Source organism: Heptranchias perlo, chromosome 13 (assembly GCF_035084215.1).
Source record: "Heptranchias perlo isolate sHepPer1 chromosome 13, sHepPer1.hap1, whole genome shotgun sequence".
Taxonomy (NCBI): Eukaryota; Metazoa; Chordata; class Chondrichthyes; order Hexanchiformes; family Hexanchidae; genus Heptranchias; species Heptranchias perlo.
Genome location: NC_090337.1, coordinates 28743323 through 28766591, shown reverse-complemented (window position 1 = coordinate 28766591; position 23269 = coordinate 28743323). Strand labels below are relative to the sequence as shown.

Genomic DNA, 23269 nt, shown 5'->3' with positions numbered 1-23269 from the left:
CAACCTCTCCTCATAGGACAACCCTCTCATCCCAGGAATCAATATAGTGAGCCTTTGTTGCACTGCCTCTATATTCGAGGCTGAGATCGATAGATTTTTGGACTCTAAGAGAATCAAGGGATATGGGATAGGGCGGGAAAGTGGAGTTGAGGTAGAAGATCAGCCATGATCTTATTGAATGGCGGAGCAGGCTCGAGGGGCCGTCTGGCCTACTCCTGCTCCTATTTCTTATGTTCTTATAAATGCATGTTTTTGTTGTTACTGCACTTTTCATTATAGACTTGAAAAATAAAGATCATAACCCCAAATTGGAAAAGAAACCTATTTCTTATGTTCTAAGCCAAACATATCCTTCCTCAGTTAAGGAGACCAAAACTGTACACAGTACTCCCGGTGTAGTCTCACCAAAGCCCTGTCGAATTGCAGCAAGACTTCCTTTCTCTTATACTCCAACCCCTTGCAATAAAGGCCAACATACCATTTGCTTTCCTAATTGTTTGCTGTATCTGCGTATTAACTTTGTGATTTGTGTACAAGGAGACTCAAATGGCTCTGAATACCAACATTTACTAGTCTCTCACCTTTTCTGCTTTTCTATTCTTCCTACCAAAGTGGATAATTTCACACTTCCCCACATTACACTCCATCTGGCACCTTCTTACCCAATCACTTAACCTGTCTATATCCCTTTATAGCTGCTCTAATGTAGAAAAACATCCCAAGGCACTTCACAGAGGAGCGATGAAAAAAATGAATGCTGAGCCAAAGAAGGAGATATTAGGAGGGGTGACAAACTTGGTCAAAGAGGTGGATTTTGAGGAGGAGAAAGAGGTAGAGAGCCAAAGAGGATTAGGAAAGGAATTCCAAAGTTTGGAGCCTCAGCAGCTGAAGGCACACTGACAATGGTGGGACAAATAGAGGAGGTGATGCACAAGAGGCCAGATTTGGAGGAACAGAGAGTTCAGGCGGGTTACAGTTAGGGAGGTGTAAGACTGTGGAGGGATTTAAACACAAGGATGGGAATTTTAAATCTGAGACATTGGAGGACCAGACCAGACGAGACCATTGGAGCCAATGTAGATCAGTGATGACAAAGGTGATGGGCAAGCGGGACTTGGTATTGGGTAGGATATGGACATCAGAGTTTTGGCTGAGCTGGAAGTTTATGGAAAGTGGAGGATGGGAGGCCGGCCAAAAGAGCATTGGAATGATCAAGTCTCAAGGTTACATAGGCATGGATGAGGGTTTCGGTGGCAGGTGGGCTGAGATAGAGGTGTAAGTAATGTTAAAGGTGGAAGTAGGTGATCTTTGTGATAGAAAGGATTATGGGTTCAGAATCTTAGATTGGGTCATATAGGATGCCAATTGTGAACAGTCTAGTTCAGCCTGAGACAGTGGCTGAGGAGGGGGATGGAGTCGATGGCGAGAGCTTGTGGCAGGGGCTGAAGAAAATGGCTTTGGTCTTCCCGATATTTAATTGGAGGAAATTACAACTCATCCAAAAATTAATGTTGGACAAGCAATCTGCCAGCACAGAGGTAGTGGAGAAGTTGAGAAATGTGGAGGAAAGATGGAGCTGGGTGTCATTAATGTAAAGTGGTTGGGGAGGTGGGGTGGTGGGGTGAAGTCCCAAGGTGATGGTGCAGGCTGAGAAGAGAAGCTTTTGATAGAGATGCTTGAGCTACAATTGGATAGGTAAGAATGGAACCAAGTGAGGGCAATCTTACTGAGCTGGACAGTGGAGGGGACGCATTGGAAAAGGATGCTGTGGTCAACCATATAAAGGGCTGCAGAGATGTCGAGGAGGATCAGGAGAGATAATCCACCACGGCCACAGTCGGAGAGAATGTTGTTTGTGACATTGGTTAGGGGTATAGCTAAGTAAATCGGGGTTAATGAGGGTTGCGGTTCAGGCTTTAGCCCAACACTTTTGTGATTAGTTCATGGCAAAAAGGCTGTTTCCATTAACAGATTGAGTATCCTATAATCTGAAACGTGCCCTTGTGCTATGTCTGAAATAGTGTGGCCAGGATTCACAGATAGCTCCTAATTATAGCTTATGGTGGAGTGGCGATCATGTCAAAGGCCTATATTTTGTTTTGAAAGGTGGAAAATACCATGCTGTCAGATTTTTATGGGTTGAAGTTAGAAAATTATCCTCAACATGAAACAAGAAAAGGTCATCACAAATTCTTATAATTCTTTTCAGTTGATTCTTTGAGTCTATGTTGGAAGTTGCATGGGAACTGAGCCTCAACTCTCACAGACCCTCTTCCCCTCATGCTGTATGAGACAGATCACATGTAGCCAGTACAGTGAGTGAATGATCCACCTCCAGGCATCAGACAATACTTCTTAGTTAATAGCTGCATGAAATTTGCCTCCTCTTTCCCTGGCACATGCTTCCACTGTTTGCCTCCTTCATTATCATTCTTGAAGCATTTACTGGGGGTAATTTTGACTTTGTGTAAAACGGGTGATAGCGAATCGGCAGCCTGTTTTACATCTCTCCCCGTTTTTATTTCCATTCGAATCAATGGTTCGGCTTCCATGTTTCGAAAGGTTTTGTAGGTTCAACAGTTAGACGAATCGAAAAAAAAACTACTACTAAGGTCATTTTACAGGGCCAAAAATATTTTAAAATACAGTAGTGTGATGTCCACTCAATGCAAATTGAAAGGTTAAATTAACCTGTGTCCCCTGTGCTCTCTTCCCCCTCCCCCCACTAAATGTAACTTCTTCCAATGCAGTGTTAGATCTGTTCACTCCTGGAGAATGATGCACATGTTTTCTTTTAACTGTGCATTTGGCTGGTTTTGCCCACTGCTTCTGTAATTATAATTGTTGATGTTGGAATTAATGCTACTGCTTCAATGCAGAGAAAGTATTAGCTTAATGAGAAATCTCTTTTAATCTGTCCTTTCTGAACATCTTTTTTCTGAATTTCTCTTAGCTTGCAGACCATCTGTAATGAGAAAACTCTTTTTAAATGTTAGACTCCATAACTCCTGTGCATGTTCTACCTGTTCACTCTGAACCCTTGAGTCCTTTGCTGTTTGCCCTTTAAGTCACAGGATATGTACAAGAATCCTGAATTATGGATGGAATAGACTTTGTAAACCATTGCTAGACCATCAACTACCACGGCAATGTAATAAAATTCTCATCTTTCTGTTCGATCTCTAGTATTTTTTTTCTAACAGTTGATGCCTTCTTATCTGGCTATAATCTAATGTTTCATGATGAGAAAATATTGATAAATAAAGTGAAAATTTAAAACAAATAATCTTTTGACACTGCATATGGTGAACACTGGAATTTTGAGCCAGCATAGTGGAGTGCCTCCAGTCCCTTGTGTTCTCCATTTGTGTCGGTAATAATGCCCATGTTAATAAGATATGTTGAATCTTGCCCTCTACATCAAACTTCTTCATCTTTTTATCAATTGTTAAATAGAAAACAAATTATGTCAGCCAGAGTGCATTGTGTCCTTTACTGCACAAAGGAAATTATTCTCCAACTATCAGTGTCAATACAATAATTACATAGATGCATCACTAATCAATTAAGTGATTCCAATAAATTCACAATTGAGGGTAAGGATCACTAAGTCCCCACTGCTATTGGGAAACCTACTTGCTGCACTTTCTCCCTTTGAGTTTTTAAAAGCTAATTACAGCATGCTGGTGAAAATGGAAACTTGCATTTTTGCTATTGAATGTTCTCTGTATACTGCATTTAAAAAGCTCCAAATGTGCAGCAAGTAGTGAAGCAAAAATTACCAGTCATAAATGTTATGAACTGGATTGCAATAGAAGTCCTACTTTTTTTAAAACAGAGTTCTGAATGTCCATTGGCACTAACACAAAAGATGGCAAAAATTTAAATGGAAGAAAAATTGGGCAGGCTATATCTATTACGAGCGTGTAATCCTCCCTGACTTCTTTTCCTTCCTGCGATCCAGCCAGGCAATACTTTACACCCAAGTGCTATAAACTGAAAAACTACCACATTAACTTATGGAATGGACTGCTGCCAGTTCGGTAAATACTAACCCTGTTTAAAGTACTTGGAAGAGAACTGGATCAGTTTCTGATTCAGCAAATAGTAGGGGAGGGATATTGATCTGGGTTAGGATAAAGATAAAAATTGGTCAGACTGAGTTTTAAAACAGGACCTGGATAATAAGTGAGACAGGGCGGCAAAATAACTAATATCTTATGATATTGCGATAATGACCACATGTTAAAGATTGCATGTTACAGCGAAGAACTGATGATTCAGTTGCAAGCACTTGAGAAGGATTTGCATGTTTTCACTCCATGCATATGTGGCCAGAATACTACAGATATAAATACCACTCTTACACATTGCTAAATAGCATTAATGCCACATTTCAAAGCATTAATGCTATTTAAAAACAGTATATCAGTCATACAGTCTTTTAGAAAGGTAAACATTATGTTTAATTTATCTTGCACTTTTGGCAAACAGTCATTACAGATGAAAAACACAGACCAGTACCTCTACCTTGTGCATTTTTCAAACATTTGATGTATGTTTTTTCATAGGTTCTGGGATACCTGAGATGAAGACAATCCTACGTGGGGTGGTGCTAAAAGAATACCTCACCTTAAAAACTTTTGTAGCCAAAGTGATTGGCTTAACTTGTGCATTAGGAAGTGGCATGCCATTAGGTAAAGAGGTAAGAGAATTGATCAGTTATTCGTGTTTTGGGTCTTTTGATTATTTGGCCAACAAATGATTTTTGGTTCAAACAATTGATTTAATGTTAGATTCAGTATTCTTAAGGATTAATTCCGAAAGGTACCGCATCCTCTTTTTTTACTTGACGGGGGTTAAAACAAGGTTAGAGCTGCTGGAACATGAGGGAGACTAGATATTTGGATAAGATCTTCCTAAAGGAAATGGTCCAGTTATCAAAACTGTTATCCGTATCAGTTTGAGACAATGGGTGGGGTGTATTAACACATTCCAACATCTCCTAGTAATATTTATACATATAGGCTTGGGTTTTTCCCATGATCCCACTGTAACCCTGATCTGCCTGCCAGAAGTGCACCCCTCTGCATTTAAATGAAGTTGGGGTCAGTGGCCAAGTGGCCCCTGCGATTTCCCTGCATTTCTGCCCAATGCCACTGTAAAGTTGAGCCTGTATGGTGCCCCACAGTGGGGGAAGAGTTCAGGAAGGTCAAAGGCTACACAGGTGTGCAATTCTTCAAAACTAGTTTAGTTGGGAGTTACTTCCATTACTTTGAAGCCGCAGTTTCTGAGCATTTAAAGGTACTTTGAGAAACCTGCTGAAAATTTTAAGCAGATCTTAGCATGGTGAAATAATGCATTTTGGCCTGGAGATTCCATTGCTCGTGTGCTTTGAGGAGGATGAGGACATGGAGGAGAAAAAGATGGAAGCGAGGATAATGCAGAGAATACCCATAGGTATCTGCGCCACAGTGTCTACAGACCACAGAAGATCCATTTAATTTTTCTAATAGGCAGTGTCTGAAAAGGCTGCGATTTCCTCCTGAAGTCGTAATAGAGATATGTCAGCTGTTCAAACCTGACTTGCAGTCTCTTTCCTCAGGGGCACTGCCTTGTGTGTGGCTGGATGATGACAACAGCACTTAACTTTTATGCATCCGGATGCTTTTAGGCGATCTCTGACATTAGTTACATCAGTCAGTCAAGTCTTCTGATAAAGAGGGTGCCCTCCATCTATGTGATGCAATAAAGCCCTTCACAATCTCTTGCCTTTCTATCAGACAACCATTCAGCTAATCTGTAATACTTCTAATATCCTCTCTAGAAGAGGACAGTTAATTGCCATATAAGAAGGATAACACCCTGGAAAAAATACACAAGCACATCGAATTGCCAGAAATGTACATTTTTACTACTATCTTGTCCCTTCATTGTACCATACTACCACTGCTATCTCATCACTGTGACTATCCCTTGAGCCCAAATTTTTTAAATGCATGATCCTAAGTAATAGATTGGGAAAAAAACTAACTTTGAGGGGATGAAAATGCAACTAGGGCAGGTAAACTGGAAAAAAATGTTGACAAAGAAATAGAACAGCAGTGGGTAATATTTAAAATAGTTATCAAGAGAGTTCAGGAGAAATATGTTCCTCTAAAAAGCAAGGACAAACTAGCCAATAATGAAATACCATGGATGAATAAAGAAATAAGGGTAAAATTGAAACTAAAGAAAAAGGCATACACTAAGTAAATAGACAACAAAGGAGAGGGTGAGAAAAGGGAATACGAAAAGGTTAGGAAAGAAGTCAAAAACATTTAGGAAAGCAAAGAGGAGCTACGAGATTAAATTATCAAGGAATATAAAAAGAAATAGTAAAGCATTCTACAGACACATGAATAGCAAAAGAAAAATCAGAATAGGGTTAGGGCCACTCAGGGATACACACGATAAACTCACAGGTAACGACAGCAAAATGGCAGAAATATTGAATAATTAGTTTGCCTCTGTATTTACCAAGGAGACTAACAAGGTAGGCAGGACATTAGAAGAAGAGATCAAAAAAGATATTAAAATATTTAGGATAGAAAAGGGGGAGATAATTAATAAAATAATCAAACTTAAGGCCGATAAAACCCCTGGTTCGATTGGATTGTATCCGCAAATATTAGAAGAAGTTAGGGAGGAGATAGCAGAGGCCCTATTCATAGAATCATAGAAGTTTACAACATGGAAACAGGCCCTTCGGCCCAACATGTCCATGTCACCCAGTTTATACCACTAAGCTAGTCCCAATTGCCCACAATTGGCCCATATCCCTCTATACCCATCTTACCCATGTAACTGTCCAAATGCTTTTTAAAAGACAAAATTGTACCCGCCTCTACTACTGCCTCTGGCAGCTCGTTCCAGACACTCACCACCCTTTGAGTGAAAAAATTGCCTCTCTGGACCCTTTTGTATCTCTCCCCTCTCACCTTAAATCTATGCCCCCTCGTTATAGACTCCCCTACCTTTGGGAAAAGATTTTGACTATCTACCTTATCTATGCCCCTCATTATTTTATAGACTTCTATAAGATCACCCCTAAACCTCCTACTCTCCAGGGAAAAAAGTCTCAGTCTATCCAACCTCTCCCTATAAGTCAAACCATCAAGTCCCGGTAGCATCCTAGTAAATCTTTTCTGCACTCTTTCTAGTTTAATAATATCCTTTCTATAATAGGGTGACCAAAACTGTACACAGTATTCCAAGTGTGGCCTTACTAATGTCTTTGAACAACTTCAACAAGACATCCCAACTCCTGTATTCATTGTTCTGACCAATGAAACCAAGCATGCTGAATGCCTTCTTCACCACCCTATCCACCTGTGACTCCACTTTCAATGAGCTATGAACCTGTACTCCTAGATCTCTTTGCTCTATAACTCTCCCCAACGCCCTACCATTAACGAGTAGGTCCTGGCCCAATTCGATCTACCAAAATGCATCACCTCACATTTATCTAAATTAAACTCCATCTGCCATTCATCGGCCCACCGGCCCAATTTATCAAGATCCCGTTGCAATCCTAGATAACCTTCTTCACTGTCCACAATGCCACCAATCTTGGTGTCATCTGCAAACTTACTAACCATGCCTCCTAAATTCTCATCCAAATCATTAATATAAATAACAAATAACAGCGGACCCAGCACCGATCCCTGAGGCACACCGCTGGTCACAGGCCTCCAGTTTGAAAAACAACCCTCTACCACCACCCTCTGTCTTCTGTCGTCAATCCAATTTTGTATTACATACATACATATATATATATATATATATATAACATCACTAGAACAGCGAATAGTGCCAGAGGACTGGCGAACAGCTAATGTTATTCCTATATTTAAAAAGGGAGATAGAACAAGTCCGGGAACAATAGCCCAATTAGCTTAACGTCAGTGGTAGGAAAGATAATGGAATCTTTATTCAAAGATGAAATAGAAAAACACCTAGAGAATGAAAATATAGTAAAAAGTAGTCAGCATGGATTTCAGAAGGGAAAGTTATGCTTGACCAACCTTATTGAATTCTTTGAAGAAATAACAGAAAGAGTAGACGAGGTTAATGCAGTAGATGTAATAGATTTGGATTTTCAAAAGGCCTTCGATAAGGTACGGCATTGTAGACTCATGGATAAGGTCAGAGCGTGTGGAGTCAGGAGACAAGTAGCAGAAAGGATAGCAAGTTGGCTACAAAACAGAAAATAGAGTCTAGGGGTTAAGGGTAGCTATTCAGACTGGCAAAAGGTGGGAAGTGATGTTCCACAGGGATCGGTGCTGGGACCACTGTTGTTAACAATTTAATTAACGATTTGGACTCCGGAATCAGAAGTACAATTTCAAAATTTGCAGACGACACCAAATTGGGGGATGTAGTTAATACAAAGGAAGAATGTGTCAGAATGCAAGAGGACATTAATAAACTTGCGGAATGGGTGTGTAATTGGCAAATGAATTTCAATATAGATAATTGTGAGGTGGTACATTTTGGTAGGAAGAATAAAGAGGCCACGTACTGCTTGGATAATAAAAGTCTAAAAGGGATGGAGCAGCAAAGCGATCTAGGGGTACAGATACTAAAAGTAGCAACGCAGGTTAATAAGGCCATAAAAAGGCACTAAAGTTAATTTCTAGAGGGGTGGAATTGAAAAACAGAGAAGTTATGTTAAACTTTTATCGGACTTTGGCTAGACCACACTTGGAATATTGTGCATAGTTCTGGTCTCCATATTATAGAAAGGATATAGAAGCATTGGAGAGGGTGCAAAAAAGATTCACAAGGTTGATACCAGAATTGGGAGGATATCAGGAAAGGCTGAACAGGCTGGGACTCTTCTCTGGAAAAGAAAAGGCTGGGGGGTGACCTGATAGAGATCTTTAATGATAGGGTTCGATAGGGTAGATGAAGAGAAAATGTTTCCACTGTCGGGATTCTAAAACTAGAGGTCATAAATATAAAATAGTTGCTAATAAATCCAATAGGGAATTCAGGAGAAACTTCTTTATCCGGAGAGTGGTAAGAATGTGGAACGTGCTACCACAATGAGTAGTGGAGGCAAATAGCAGAGATACATTTAAGGGAAAGCTAGATAAGCACATGAGGGAGAAAGGAATAGAAGGATATCCTGATAGGGTTAGATGAAGTAAGGAGGGAGGAGGCTCGTGAGGAGCATAAACGCCAGCGTAGACCTGTTGGGCCGAATGGCCTGTTTCTATGCTGTAGTTTTGATGTAACTCAATGTAACTTATCCTACATGATGTTACCTCAATATCAGGAGGTTGTGAGCTTTGTGGCTGGGACTCTACCAATGGAGCCCTCAAGGACTAAGGTGGCACTCATCTCGGTGAAGCCGATGCCCTTCGAAAAATTTGCTTCCAGTGTCACGTCACTTGCATGTCCAATGCCTACTGGGCCTAGACCAGAAGCTCCCTTTCATGCTGACTTTACATAGGGCTGTATTGATTGACGCAGGCGCATTGTCACTATCATGAGAAGCAGTAAACTCAGCATCCATTCCTTGGAGTCCACTTGCACTGGACACAAGATTGGGATTCTCGCTGAAATCCTGCCCTGTGTGTTAAATGAGGCCCCAAAGGAAAATGAAGTCAGCATTGGTCTCATCCCACTACTTCACTAATGATGCCAGGAAAATGCAGACCATAATGTCAGTATGGCTTCCTTTTCACTCAGCATAGCAGGGGCTTGCCTGAATGGACCATATAGGTACTGGGAGAAGGGGAGGCTTCTGATCCAACGTAAGTTTAATTGGCAGCTCAACTGGCATCGCTGAATAAGGGATGCTGGGGAAGGGTCTGAGATCAAGTCTTAGTCTTCCTGTCAATCAGGAAAGGACTTAGAAACAGACCATCTGGAGAGATCTGAAAAGGGGAAGATAGTGAGCATATTGCTGACCTGTTTCAGAGAAATTACTGATCCACTAAAATAGATAGTGTGGCATGCTTTGTTATTTTCTATTTGATGAGCACTATGTAATAGATTAAAATTCACTGTAAACATTACTTTGTTTATTCCTTTTATTATATGTAAAATAAAGCAGCCTGACTTATAGTTGGCACTGTCGCACTAGAGTATTCATCAATCTGCTTTCTGGAAGATAGGAGAAATGCACATGGGGATGTGTGTGAGATTATGGTACCCAATTCATGTAACAGAGATTTCCATTGTTATGACCCCCAGGTCATGCTATTGCACGACCAGATATTAAGCAATAAATGTAAACGCCTGATCATAAGGGCTGTCGGGTCTGCTTAAAGGAGAGATGGATGAACCTGAGATTATCTAGTGCAGACCCGAGATTTGTAACAGAGATCAATTTTATAGACTGTGAATAAATCTTGCAGTAATTGTACTTACTTAAAAAGACAGTTTAGAAATGGCTTCTCTCTCCATCCACCTGTCAGAATATTCCAGGTTACATATATTAAATGTTTAAGCACTATTTACCTGTTTTCTTGGTTTTGCTAGCTTCTGTTAATTTAAATTTCTCCAAGTAACTTTTTTTAAATGCTGGAGTGTTTTAAAAATGTGAAGTGCAATGGAAAATCCAATTGAAATGCTGAAATGTAATCTTTGTATATTTCTATAAAACTGCAGCAGTTTTTTTTTTGTTTTAGTTGAATAGAATATTGTGAGAGAATTATTTATGTATTCGACCCTATCATTGTAACACATCTGAATGTCCCTTAGGCTTAGAGATGTTTGACTACAGGTCTCATCACATCCTACTCAGGATGCCTTTGATGCTATGGGATTAAGCAGGCTATACAAGTGATACAAAAGTAAATGTACTTAGTGCAGTGCCGACCTGTTTCTGAGAAAGTGGTGGTCATAAAAGTGTATTTAGTCCATTAATAGGGATACTGTGGTGCTTGACTGATGAAATCTACCAGCATTTCCCCTTCACTATCATAATTGACTCTAAGGCTTAGAACATTTATGGAGTACTGGAGAGTGGCAATAAGAATAATATTTCAATCTGTCAGAAAAATGCTGAGATGCATAACTAGTCAATCAATGAATGGAAAAATTGCTTGAATTTTACAAGTCCATATACATTGTTTGCAAATGTAATACAGCACATCTTTAAAATATGAGTCATGTGTGGTTATGGCCACTAATGGTTTTATTCCCCAGGATCAACACAATTAAGTAATTGCAATTCAATTTACTGTCTCTGAAATAGGTAAACAATGTATGCTGTAACTCTAAAAAGAGACCATGTTCTAACAATTTCTTCAGCTAATTTTCTGAAAGATAAAGTATTATCTGCCCACTTAGTTTATTTGCTGAACATTGCAGTACTAGAAACCATTACATCAATAGTGACAGCTTGCAGGCATCTGTTATGTTTGATATTACATGAGCCAGAGCCAGGAACTAAAGGTGAAGGTTAAATATCAGTAGCATGAGTAAACAATCCATGCAACTCCCAATCTCAATCTCCACTGCAAATAAAATCTTTGTAAAAGCCCTAATGTTAAAATTGCAATTTGTAGGAAGTAGGCTTTAATTAAAGTTTCCTACGAGGATGAACCAATAATGGGACAGTGCAACTCGGGTTCTACCTTTTGCCAAACCGAAAAGCAGACAGGACTGGGCAGTTGGTGGGGTGATGGGCGATTGGCAGGAGTGTGGTTTCAGGAGAACCCAACTGATGACAACAATGTAGCTGCTTGACACACATTACATTTAGCATCTTATTTTACAATGCTATCAAATATTGTAACTAATAATTTTGAACAAGTAATATTTTACAGGCACAACATACATAGGAACATCCATTCAGCCCCTCGAGCGTGCTCCGCCATTCAGTTAGATCATGGCTGATCTGCACCTCAGCTGCATTTACCTGCCTTTGCTCCACATCCCTTAATACCCTTATCTAATAAAAATCTATCTATCTGTGTATTATAAGTGCAAGTTTGTTCTTTTGTTCTTGGGCATTACTTCTGTACCTTTGCTTCAGAATGAGGCTGCCGCATAGCTATACCAACTCTGGAGGCCAACCTGCAGACAACCGGTTCCATAGGGATGGCTGTTGCCATAGGAATTCATAACATTTTATTGTCATCAGATCTTTCCACATCACTGGTGACGTATGCCAAATCAATCAGTTGACTGTCTAGATCCATCAAGCAAGTGACAAAAGACTTGCAAGGAGCAACATGTTCATAATTTTCCCTGTGGAAAGGAGGCATCAGTTCAACAGAGCACGGAGCATTTCCTGGGTGCCAGGATCTGAAGAGGACACAGCATAATAGATGGCACCTATATACTGTGCTGACCACTGCGCTGGCCGTCACCTCCTGATAAGCAAGGTGCACTGTAGTGCCAAACAGGGCAACCTTCCTCACAGCCACCTCTTGCAGCAGCAAGTTTACTTTCCCAGCCATCAAACAGGGGGAGGTCAAAGTCACTTACCACAGATTTTCTTTAATGTCTCTCTTAAGTGTGCAAATCCCTTTAAATTTAAACTGCTGCTCAGATTTTGCACACAAAAGCAATGTTGCGAGCTTCTGCTAATTATTTAAATGAACTTATCATGCAAAGTGGGCGTAGTCACTTCATTGGGCTGTGGGTTTGTTGGGGTCAACCAGCCATTCCCAGCACAGATTTTGTCAGTCTTTGAAAATCGGGTATTATGAGTCCATTTGGATTCCCGTGTCTCATCAATTTGCAGTCCAATATTGGATTCTTGGGCCCAATATTAGGAGGGCAGCGGGTTCGCAGCAGGGGGGTCGGCTGGGTGCGTGGGTAACGCGCCCAGTGAAATCGGGGTGCTCCGCACGGAATCCCAGGCTAATTGGATCCACTTACTTGTGCTTCCAGGTTTCGCGCTGGAAAGCTGCGCGGCGGGCGGACTGCGCATGCACAGCATGGTCCGTCAGCTGGAGGAACCCTATTTAAAGGGGCAGTCCTCCACTGACTGATGCCGCAGGAAATAGGAAAAATTACAGCATGGAGCAGCCCAGGGGGAAGGCTGCTCCCAGGTTTAATGATGCCTCACTCCAGGTATTATTGGTTGTGGTGAGGAGGAGGGGGAGGACAGAGATCTTCCCCCCCCCCGGCGGGCGGGAGGAAACGGCTTGCCTCTGCCACCAAGAAGGCCTGGCTCGAGGTGGCAGAGGAGGTCACCTGCACCACCAACATATCGCGCACCTGCATACAGTGTAGGAGGCGCTTCAATGACCTAAGTAGGCCAGCTGAAGTGAGTACACTTACTCATTCCCCTACACTCTGTCTGCCACATCACCGCCCTCACCCCACATCTCCTTCTGCACTGCCAACACTACTCTATCACATCACCCCTCACACCCACTCAAACGTCATCCTCATCTTACCTGCACTTACTCACCTCGCCAGTACTCATCCCACCACTACCACTCAACCCAATCCTCATACAATCTCATGGCTCCATCTCATACTCACGCTCTCATGCATCTCTTTCACGATCAGCCTCACTCAACCTGCCACTACCTGTGCTGCAGCCACAGGGCATGCATCACATATGTGCAGTAGGAAGCGTAAGGCAAACGTGTCGTGAGCATGAAGGGGATGCACAAGGGTGTTTGAGGGTTTGTCATGGTTTTTCCTTATATTTAATTTGTGATCAACTCACATTACATATTATATTGTCACCACTACTGCCACGTCTTTGTGAATCTTGTCTGGTTTGTGCAATAATGCCCTTTCCTGAGGATCACAATGAAGACCCACAACTGATGCCACTCATTGTGTCACTGCAGAGTGGGTGTAGGTGTATTTGCAGGGCTCTTTTGTGCAGACGTGGCACCCTGGAAGGATGCGAAGGAGAAGTTGTTGAGGGCAGTGGTGACTTTTGACAGCGACAGGTAAGAAGATGGTGCTCGGGCCAGCCGGGAGCAGCTCGGCATGAATGAGGCTGCAGATGTCTACGACTACATATCGAGTGACTCCGAGCCTCCGTATGCACTGCTGCTCAGAGAGGTCCAGGAAGCTGAGCCTCGGTCTGTAGACCCTGTGGCGAGGGTAGTGCCTTCTGCGATGCATCTTGCTCTGCGGTTGCCCTCCCTCCTGCTGTGCAGGTGGATGTGTCACAGCACTGTGTTGTGGGGCTCCACGTGTCAGAGGCATGGCCGGCGAGGCTGGTGATGCTGTTCGTCCTCCGAGGAGGTCATGACTGCAGCTACGGCGGCCCCATCCGGAAGATGTACATCTGAGGGGGTCCGCAAGGTAGGTAAATGTGTCTGGACACCGGGGTAAGTGTGCAAGTTTGTAAATTTTATTGTTAGGAGGAGGGTGGTGGAGGCCAAACTTTGTCCAAAGTGACAGAGTGGCCTCCTGCAATGAGTGAGGGTCTCCCCCCACCCCACCTGTCAAATGGACCTTTGCAGCTGCCACATGCTGATGGCTGCAACACATCCATTTCAACTGGGAGTGTTTTCCCCAGTATGGGAAACAGTCCCAGTTGTTTCTAAAATCCCATCCCTCCTAAAATGTCATGTTAATCAGGTCTCTAAACGACCTGAAATACCTTAATGATTTCCTTAAGTGGCACCCCACCGGCTTTAATTGCCGGCGGGAGTCCCACATGTGGGGGCTGCACGTGCATGTCAGTGCGTCACTGGGGAACCTGGAAGTGGGCGGGTTGGAGCCGGATTCCGGACCCGCCACGGGAATCCCCGATTTTCGCAGCCCCCCCTGCCACAAACGCACACGCTCAGGGGTGCGAAAATCGAGCCCTTGGAGTCAGTTGGAGAAAAAGGTCTGTGACGTAGTGATTTTCTGACTCTTTATGACCTTTGGCAGATAAGGCAAAGGATAATCCAAAGAGCTTCTACAAATACATAAGGGGCAAAAGAGTAACTAGAGAGAGAGTAGGGCCTCTTAAGGATCAACAAGGTCATCTTGTGGCAGAACCAAAGGAGATGGGTGAGATCCTTAATGAATATTTCGCATCGGTATTTACGGTTGAGAAAGGCATGGATATTAGGGAACTTGGGGAAATAAATAGTGATGTCTTGAGGAGTGTACATATTACAGAGAGGGAGGTGCTGGAAGTCTTAACGCGCATCAAGGTAGATAAATCTCCGGGACCTGATGAAATGTATCCCAGGACGTTATGGGAGTTTAGGGAGGAAATTGCGGGTCCCCTAGCAGAGATATTTGAATCATCCACCGCTACAAGTGAGGTGCCTGAAGATTGGAAGGTAGCAAATGTTGTGCCTTTGTTTAAGAAGGGCGGCATGGAAAATCCTGGGAACTACAGACCGGTGAGCCTGACATCTGTAGTGGGTAAGTTGTTAGAGTGTATTCTGAGAGACAGGATATACGGGCATTTGGAGAGGCAGGGACTGATTAGGAATAGTCAGCGTGGTTTTGTGAGAGGAAAATCATGTCTCACAAATTTGATTGAGTTTTTTGAAGGGGTAACCAAAAAGATAGATGAGGGCTGTGCAGTAGACGTGGTCTACGTGGACTTTAGCAAAGCCTTTGACAAGGTACCGCATGGTCGGTTGTTACATAAGGTTAAATCTCATGGGATCCAAGGTGAGGTAGCCAATTGGATACAAAATTGGATTGACGGCAGAAGACAGAGGGTGGTTGTAGAGAGTTGTTTTTCAAACTGGAGGCCTGTAACCAGCGGTGTGCCTCAGGGATCGGTGCTGGGTCCGCTGTTATTTGTTATTTATATTAATGATTTGGATGAGAATTTAGGAGGCATGGTTAGTAAGTTTGCAGATGACACCAAGATTGGTGGAATTGTGGACAGTGAAGAAGGTTATCTAGGATTGCAACTGAATCTTGATAAATTGGGCCAGTGGGCTGATGAATGGCAGATGGAGTTTAATTTAGATAAATGTGAGGTGATGCATTTTGGCAGATCAAATCGGGCCAGGACCTACTCCGTTAATGGTAGGGCGTTGGGGAGAGTTATAGAACAAAGAGATCTGGGAGTACAGGTTCATAGCTCCTTGAAAGTGGAGTCACAGGTGGATAGGGTGGTGAAGAAGGCATTCAGCATGCTTGGTTTCATTGGTCAGAACATTGAATACAGGAGTTGGGATGTCTTGTTGAAGTTGTTCAAAGACATTAGTAAGGCCACACTTGGAATACTGTGTACAGTTCTGGTCACCCTATTATAGAAAAGATATTATTAAACTAGAAAGAGTGCAGAAAAGATTTACTAGGATGCTACCGGGACTTGATGGTTTGACTTATAGGGAGAGGTTGGATAGACTGAGACTTTTTTCCCTGGAGAGTAGGAGGTTTAGGGGTGATCTTATAGAAGTCTATAAAATAATGAGGGGCATAGATAAGGTAGATAGTCAAAATCTTTTCCCAAAGGTAGGGGAGTCTATAACGAGGGGGCATAGATTTAAGGTGAGAGGGGAGAGATACAAAAGGGTCCAGAGGGGCAATTTTTTCACTCAAAGGGTGGTGAGTGTCTGGAACGAGCTGCCAGAGGCAGTAGTAGAGGCGGGTACAATTTTGTCTTTTAAAAAGCATTTGGACAGTTACATGGGTAAGATGGGTATAGAGGGATATGGGCCAAGTGCAGGCAACTGGGACTAGCTTAGTGGTATAAACTGGGCGACATGGGCATGTTGGGCCGAAGGGCCTGTTTCCATGTTGTAAACTTCTATGACTCTATGACCTTTAAATATCAAATGATACAGTATTTGCTAAATATGCTATTGATATCTAAGAGGGTGAATATCCTGATACGGCTCACCACCACCTTCTCAAGGGCAATTAGGGATGGGCAATAAATGCTGGCCTCGCTAGTGACGCCCACATCCCATGAACGAAAAAAAAAAGCTAAAGTAGCAAGACCATGGAGCAGCGAGCTTAGAGCTCACCACTATCTTGCTGACCTGACCTTGTGAGTTTTTTTGAGATAGACCTCATTGCCTATTCATAGCAAGCTCTCACCCAAAATTGGGCCTGCTGGTCAATAACTTCAGGAAGTCTGCCAAGGTAAGAATGGTCAACATAATAGTGTACAGATAGATGGGCAAAGTATGCAGGCCACTAATCATTTCCTCTCACCTTTTTATACACTGATTTAGGCTGTGTGCTAAGTCTTCACAAAAAAAGCTCTTTCCAAGATTCACATGTCCATACCACAGCAGAGCATACTTTATTGCTACTACTTCAAACCTGACCATTTGGAAGTGTCTCCCCCACAAAGTGAACTTACTAGAAAATTACCCTGCATGATGCATCTTCATCAACATACACACAAGCTGGGAAACATAGTGGCTATTTGAATGTCACTCATCTATTCTCCAAATTTTTTACATCTCAGCACTACTTCCCTGTTCCCAGGACAAATCATGGTATAACAGAACAGAGCAGACCATAACCAGTGCCGGTGGTCCTCATTTTAGTCCCCTCAATCGATTGATACAGGTCATGCTGAGAACATAAAGTGAATGTTGATGGAACTGATAGCTCTCCTATCATTCTTTTCTTGTAATTTTTCCTCCACTCACCGCACTCACTCACTCACATGCATACTTTGCTGCAAACCAACATGGTGCATTTTAGCTACGTGAGCTGTTTCAGGAGGGATAGTTCAGCCACCAATTTTCCTTCATTTTCTCCTACCATACTGCCCGATGTCAGGCGGAATATTGGAGGAAAATCGGGCCCATGAAGTTCAAGGGCCTGACGGTGGGTTCCTCTCAGGAGTCAGTTGTCCTGAACTTTAAGGTATTCTGCACACCAGGCAACCTTTGTTTTCTCTCATTAAATCTGGAAGTGGATGAACACTTTGAGAAACATAAACCTGTGCTCATACCTCTGGAATATGGAATCACCAGGGAAGAGAGGAGTTAATGTAAGAGCATACGAATTTCCACAGCATTCATGTCAAAATAAGATTGAAATATAATGGCCTATTTTTGTAATATCTCTATTGAAATGGTATTATTCATTTCACTCATTTTAATTTAGTCACAATAATCACCTATACTATGGTAAAAATCTTAAGTCTGTGTACATTTCCTGTCAATTTTTTCCATTATAAATTCTTATACCCGCATTTATAATAGAAGCTGTTCATGTAAAAATGGACAGGGACCCATTATGCTGGATCAACATTGTCAGCTATTTCATCTCTTTTGCTACTGATGAGTACCAGGAGTAGGATCTAAATGCCAACTGCCACGGGGATTGCTACATTTCCTAAAGTACAGGGGGCTAGAATTTAATGTGCAACAGATTGCCGAGCTGCATTTTTGTGGAGCGCATACTTGGACCATGTGCTTGGCAAGTGATACTATTCAGAGGCTTCCTTAATATTTGCCATCTTCTTCTGCATCTATTCCCAGCTGTTGTGGATAATGGACAGATCTAACCCCCTACCAGCCATGCTGCATTGCTTTCCTCTGGGGAGAATGTGAAACAGAGCCATCCGCTTCACATCCTCCTCACGTGTGCTTCAGATGCTGCACCCCTTCTATCCATTGGCCACAGACTCCCATTTTTTGTTTTCATATATATTTTGTCTACCATTGGTTTTTGGAAGTGAATGCTTTGCCTCATATCTGAATCTAAATAAAAGAAATTACAGAAGTATGAGGTCCGAGTTGGCTATGATAGATTGGGGAACTTTACTGAAAGGGATGACGGTGGATAGGCAATGGCTAATATTTAAAGAACATGTGCAGGAATTACAACAATTATTCATTCCTGTCTGGTGCAAAAATAAAATGGGAAAGGTGGCTCAACCGTGGCTTACAAAAGAAATTAGGGATAGTATTAGATCCAAAGAGGAGACATAAAATTGCCAGAAAAAGCGGCAAGCCTGAGGATTGGGAACAGTTCAGAATTCAGCAGAGGAGGACAAAGAGATTCAGTAAGAGGGGAAAAATAGAGTGAGAGAGTAAACTAGCAGGGAACATAAAAACTGACTGTAAAAGCTTCTATAAATATGTCAAGAGAAAAAGATTAGTGAAGACAAATGTAGGTCCCTTACAGTCAGAAATGGGGGAAATTATAATGGGGAACAAAGAAATGGCAGAACAATTAAACACATACTTTGGTTCTGTCTTCACAAAGGAGGACACAAATAACCTCCCAGAAATGTTAGGGAACCAAGGGTCTAGTGAGAGGGAGGAACTGAAGGAAATCAGTATTAGTAAAATAGGGAAATTAATGGGACTAAAGGCTGACAAATCCCCAGGGCCTGATAATCTACATCCCAGAGTACTAAAGGAAGTGGCCCTGGAAATAGTGGATGCATTGGTGGTCATCTTCCAAAATTCTATAGACTCTGGAACAGTTCCTACAGATTGGAGGGTGGCAAATGTAACCCCACTATTTAAAAAAGGAGGGAGAGAAACAACAGGGAATTACAGACCAGTTAGCCTAACATCAGTAGTGGGGAAAATGCTAGAGTCTATTATAAAAGATGTGATAACAGGACCTTGGAGGGCATTAATGGGATTGGACAAAGTCAGCATGGGTTTATGAAAGGGAAATCATGCTTAACAAATCTACTGGAGTTTTTTGAGGATGTAACTAGTAGAATAGATAGGGGAGAACCAGTGGATATGGTGTATTTGGATTTTCAGAAGGCTTTTGATAAGGTCCAACAAAAGAGGTTAGTGTGCAAAATTAAAGCACATGGGATTGTGGGGAATAGACTGGCATGGATTGAGAATTCATTGACAGACAAGAAACAGAGTAGGAATAAATGGGTCTTTTTCTGGGTGGGAGGCAGTGACTAGTGGGGTGCCACAGGGATCAGTGCTTGGGCCCCAGCTATTCACAATATATATCAATGATTTGGATGAGGGAACTAAATGTGACATTTCCAAGTTTGCAGATGACACAAAGCTGGGGTGGAATGTGAGCTGTGAGGAGGATGCAAAGAGGCTCCAATGTGATTTAGACAAGTTGGGTGAGTGGGCGAGAACATGGCAGATGCAGTATAACGTGGATAAATGTGAGGTTATCCACTTTGGTTGTAAAAACAGAAAGGCAAATTATTATCTGAATGGTGATAGATTGGGAAAAGGGGAGGTGCAGTGAGACCTGGGTGTCCTTGTACACCAGTCGCTGAAAGCGAGCATTCAGGTGCAGCAAGCAGTTAGGAAGGCGAATGGTATGTTGGCCTTCATTGCAAGAGGATTTGAGTACAGGCGCAGGGATGTCTTACTGCAGTTATACGGGGCCTTGGTGAGACCACATCTGGAGTATTGTGTGCAGTTTTGGTCTCCTTATCTGAGGAAGGATGTCCTTGCCGTGGAGGGAGTGCAACGAAGGTTTACCGGACTGATTCCTGGGATGGCAGGACTGACGTATGAGGAGAGATTGGGTTGACTCGGCCTATATTCACTAGAGTTTAGAAGAATGAGAGGTGATCTCATTGAAATATATAAAATTCTAACAGGACTAGACAGACTAGATGCAGGGAGGATGTTCCCGATGGCTGGGGAGTCCAGAACCAGGGGTCACAGTCTCAGGATAGAGGGTATGCCATTTAGAACCGAGATGAGGAGAAATTTCTTCACTCAGAGGGTGATGAACCTGTGGAATTCTCTACCACAGAAGGTAGTGGAGGCCAAGTCATTAGATGTATTCAAGAAGGAGATAGATATATTTCTTAATGCTAAAGGGATCAAGGGATATGGGGAAAAAGTGGGAACAGGGTACTGAGTTAGACGATCAGCCATGATCATTTTGAATGGCGGAGCAGGCCCGAAGGGCCAAATAGCTTTCTCTTGCTCCTATTTTCTATGTTTCTATGTTTACCTTTTTATAAAGGCTTTTCAAAAAAATTACCTTCCATCAGTACAGCTTTTATAAAGGCTCTACAAATTCGTCTCCATATATGTTGCCACTTACCTTTAAGTTGCTGCAACCTTTATAATTTTTCCACGATGAAATGTGAGCTGCTGACATTTCCTGCACCTCTTTGGCGAGCTCCCAGAGCCAGGCCCATTTGGGCTAGGAGCTTGCCTATATAAAAATATATTGGCCAACCACGAGAACTCGCTGCAAGTTAATTGGCAGCTTTAGCAATTTGTAAGCTTCAATCAGCTAAGCTTGTAGAACTTCTGACCTTAAGGAAACTTTGTCAGATTAAGAATTCATGATTAGTCTTAAATGTTAGCAAAAACCAATCTTAAATGTTGGCTCATCATGAGCTTGCTGTGAGTTCGAAAGCTTGGATTATGGTAAGCTTGCAGTATTAGTGCATATGTTTTAACTTCGTCACAAGCCTTTTGTTTGTGAAACCAATATTATAACTGTTCCTCTACTAAACCAGCAAATATCTTAGTACGATCATTTGCTATCGGAAGCTAAAATTGCTGTGTAATTGGTTAATATTATTTATAAATCATTGTGATTGTAGGAATACAGTGCAGCTTCATTGTGGAATTGAGTGATGGATGTTTGGAGCTATTATTAGCTGTAGGATTTCTTTTCTAGTGATCTGCTTGCCAATTTTCATCAATACAAAAATCAATGAGGCAGAACCATCCCTGAATAAATTACTGCATTAAAGTGTTTTTTAAGTTTCTTTTAATGCTCAAGTTGAAATGATTACAGGAATTCAATCACCTAACCAAATACGATCCATCTCCCCCGCCCCCCCCTCTTCCCACCCCCACCAAAGACAAACTGTTTGGAAAATCTCTTATTTATTTGGATAGGGAGATGAGCTGTTTGGCATTTTCATTCTGATATCATTCACAAGTGATGCATTTCAACAACAACTTGAATTTATATTGAGCCTTTAGCACAGAAAAATATCCCAAGGCCCTTCATAAAAGCGTAGTCAGACAAAAATGGATGCCGAGACAAAGAAGGATATATTAAGAAGGTGACCAAAGGCTTGTTTAAAGAGATGGGTTTTAAAGAGGGTCCTAAAGGCGGAAAGGAAAGTGGAGAGGAAGATGGGCTTAGAGAGGAATTCCAGAGCATATGGCCTAAACGGCTGAGAAATGTCACTAATAGTAGGGTGAATGAGGAGGGTCGGCACAAGAGCCAGAGTCGGAGGATTGGAGTGGTGAGAGGTAAGTCTGGAGAAAGGTACAGAGATGGGGAAGGGCAAAGCCATAACGGGGATGTGAACTTTAAATTGGTGGCATTGAGGGACCAGGAGGTTATGTAGGTCATAAGGGATGGGGTGATGGGTGAGCAGTACTTGGTGTGAGATAGGATACGGACAACAGAGTTTTGTTGAGTTAAGATTTACAGAGGGTGGAGAATCACAGGCTGCCCAGGAGAGCATTGGATTGGTCGAGTCTGCAAGCGACAAAGGCACAGATGACATTTTCAGCAACAGATAAGCTGAGGCGGGGTGGAGGCAAGCAATGTTACGGAGGTGGAAGTAGGCAGTCTTTGTGATGGAGAGGATATAGTGTTGGAAACTCGGCTCGAGGTCGTATCGGACATCAAGGTTGGAAACTGTCTGGTTCAACCTGAGACAGTTGCTGAGGAGGGGAATGGAATTGGTGGCAAGGGCATGGAGCTTCCCAGTGTTTAGCTGGAGGAAATATGCAGCTCAGCCAAGTCTGAATGTTGGCAAGCAGTCTGAAAACACCAAGGCAGTGGAGTGGTTGAGAGAGAAAGTGAAAAGGTAGAGCTGGGTGTTGTCAGCATACATGTGAAATCTGACCCCATGTCTTTGGATGATGTCACCAAGGGGCAGCATATAGACGAGAGATAGAAGTGGGCCAAGGATAAATCCTTGGGGGAACCCCAGAGTTAACAGTGCAGGGGTGGGAGGGGAAGCCAATTCTGGAGATGCTCTGCCTATGATTGGATGGGTGGGACTGCAACCAGGTGAGAACAACCCTGCTGAACCAGACAACGGAGGAGAGACATTGGAGAAGGATGGTGTGGTTGACCATATGAAAGACTGCAGAAATATCAGAGGACAAAGAAGGATTATGCACCATGGACACAGTCACAGAGGATGTAGTTGTGACTCTGATAAGGGCTGTTTCGGTGCTATGGCAGGTGCAGAAACAGAAACCTGATTGGAGATATTCAAATATGGAATTACGGGAAAGATGGGCACCGATTTGGAAGGGGACAACATGTTTTCAGACTTTGAAGAGGAAAGTGAGGTTGGAGATCGGGTGATAGTTTGTAAGGACAGAAGGGTAGAGGGTGTTATTTTTGAGGAAAGGAATGATGGTGGTTTTAAAAGGGAAGGAACAGTAGCTGAGGAGAAGGAACTATTTATAATTCCAGC

At 42.4% G+C, this 23269-nt stretch overlaps 1 protein-coding gene across 1 annotated transcript in view; it reads left to right on the top strand.

The window, feature by feature from the left end:
- The window catches only part of LOC137331445 (chloride channel protein 2-like), a 412704-nt gene that overhangs the window by 201420 nt on the left and 188015 nt on the right, over positions 1-23269 (top strand). Inside the window, exon 5 of the mRNA XM_067995242.1 lies at positions 4572-4705. Within this exon, the coding sequence (XP_067851343.1) occupies positions 4572-4705 (134 nt within the window). The remainder of the gene's footprint in view (positions 1-4571; positions 4706-23269) is intronic.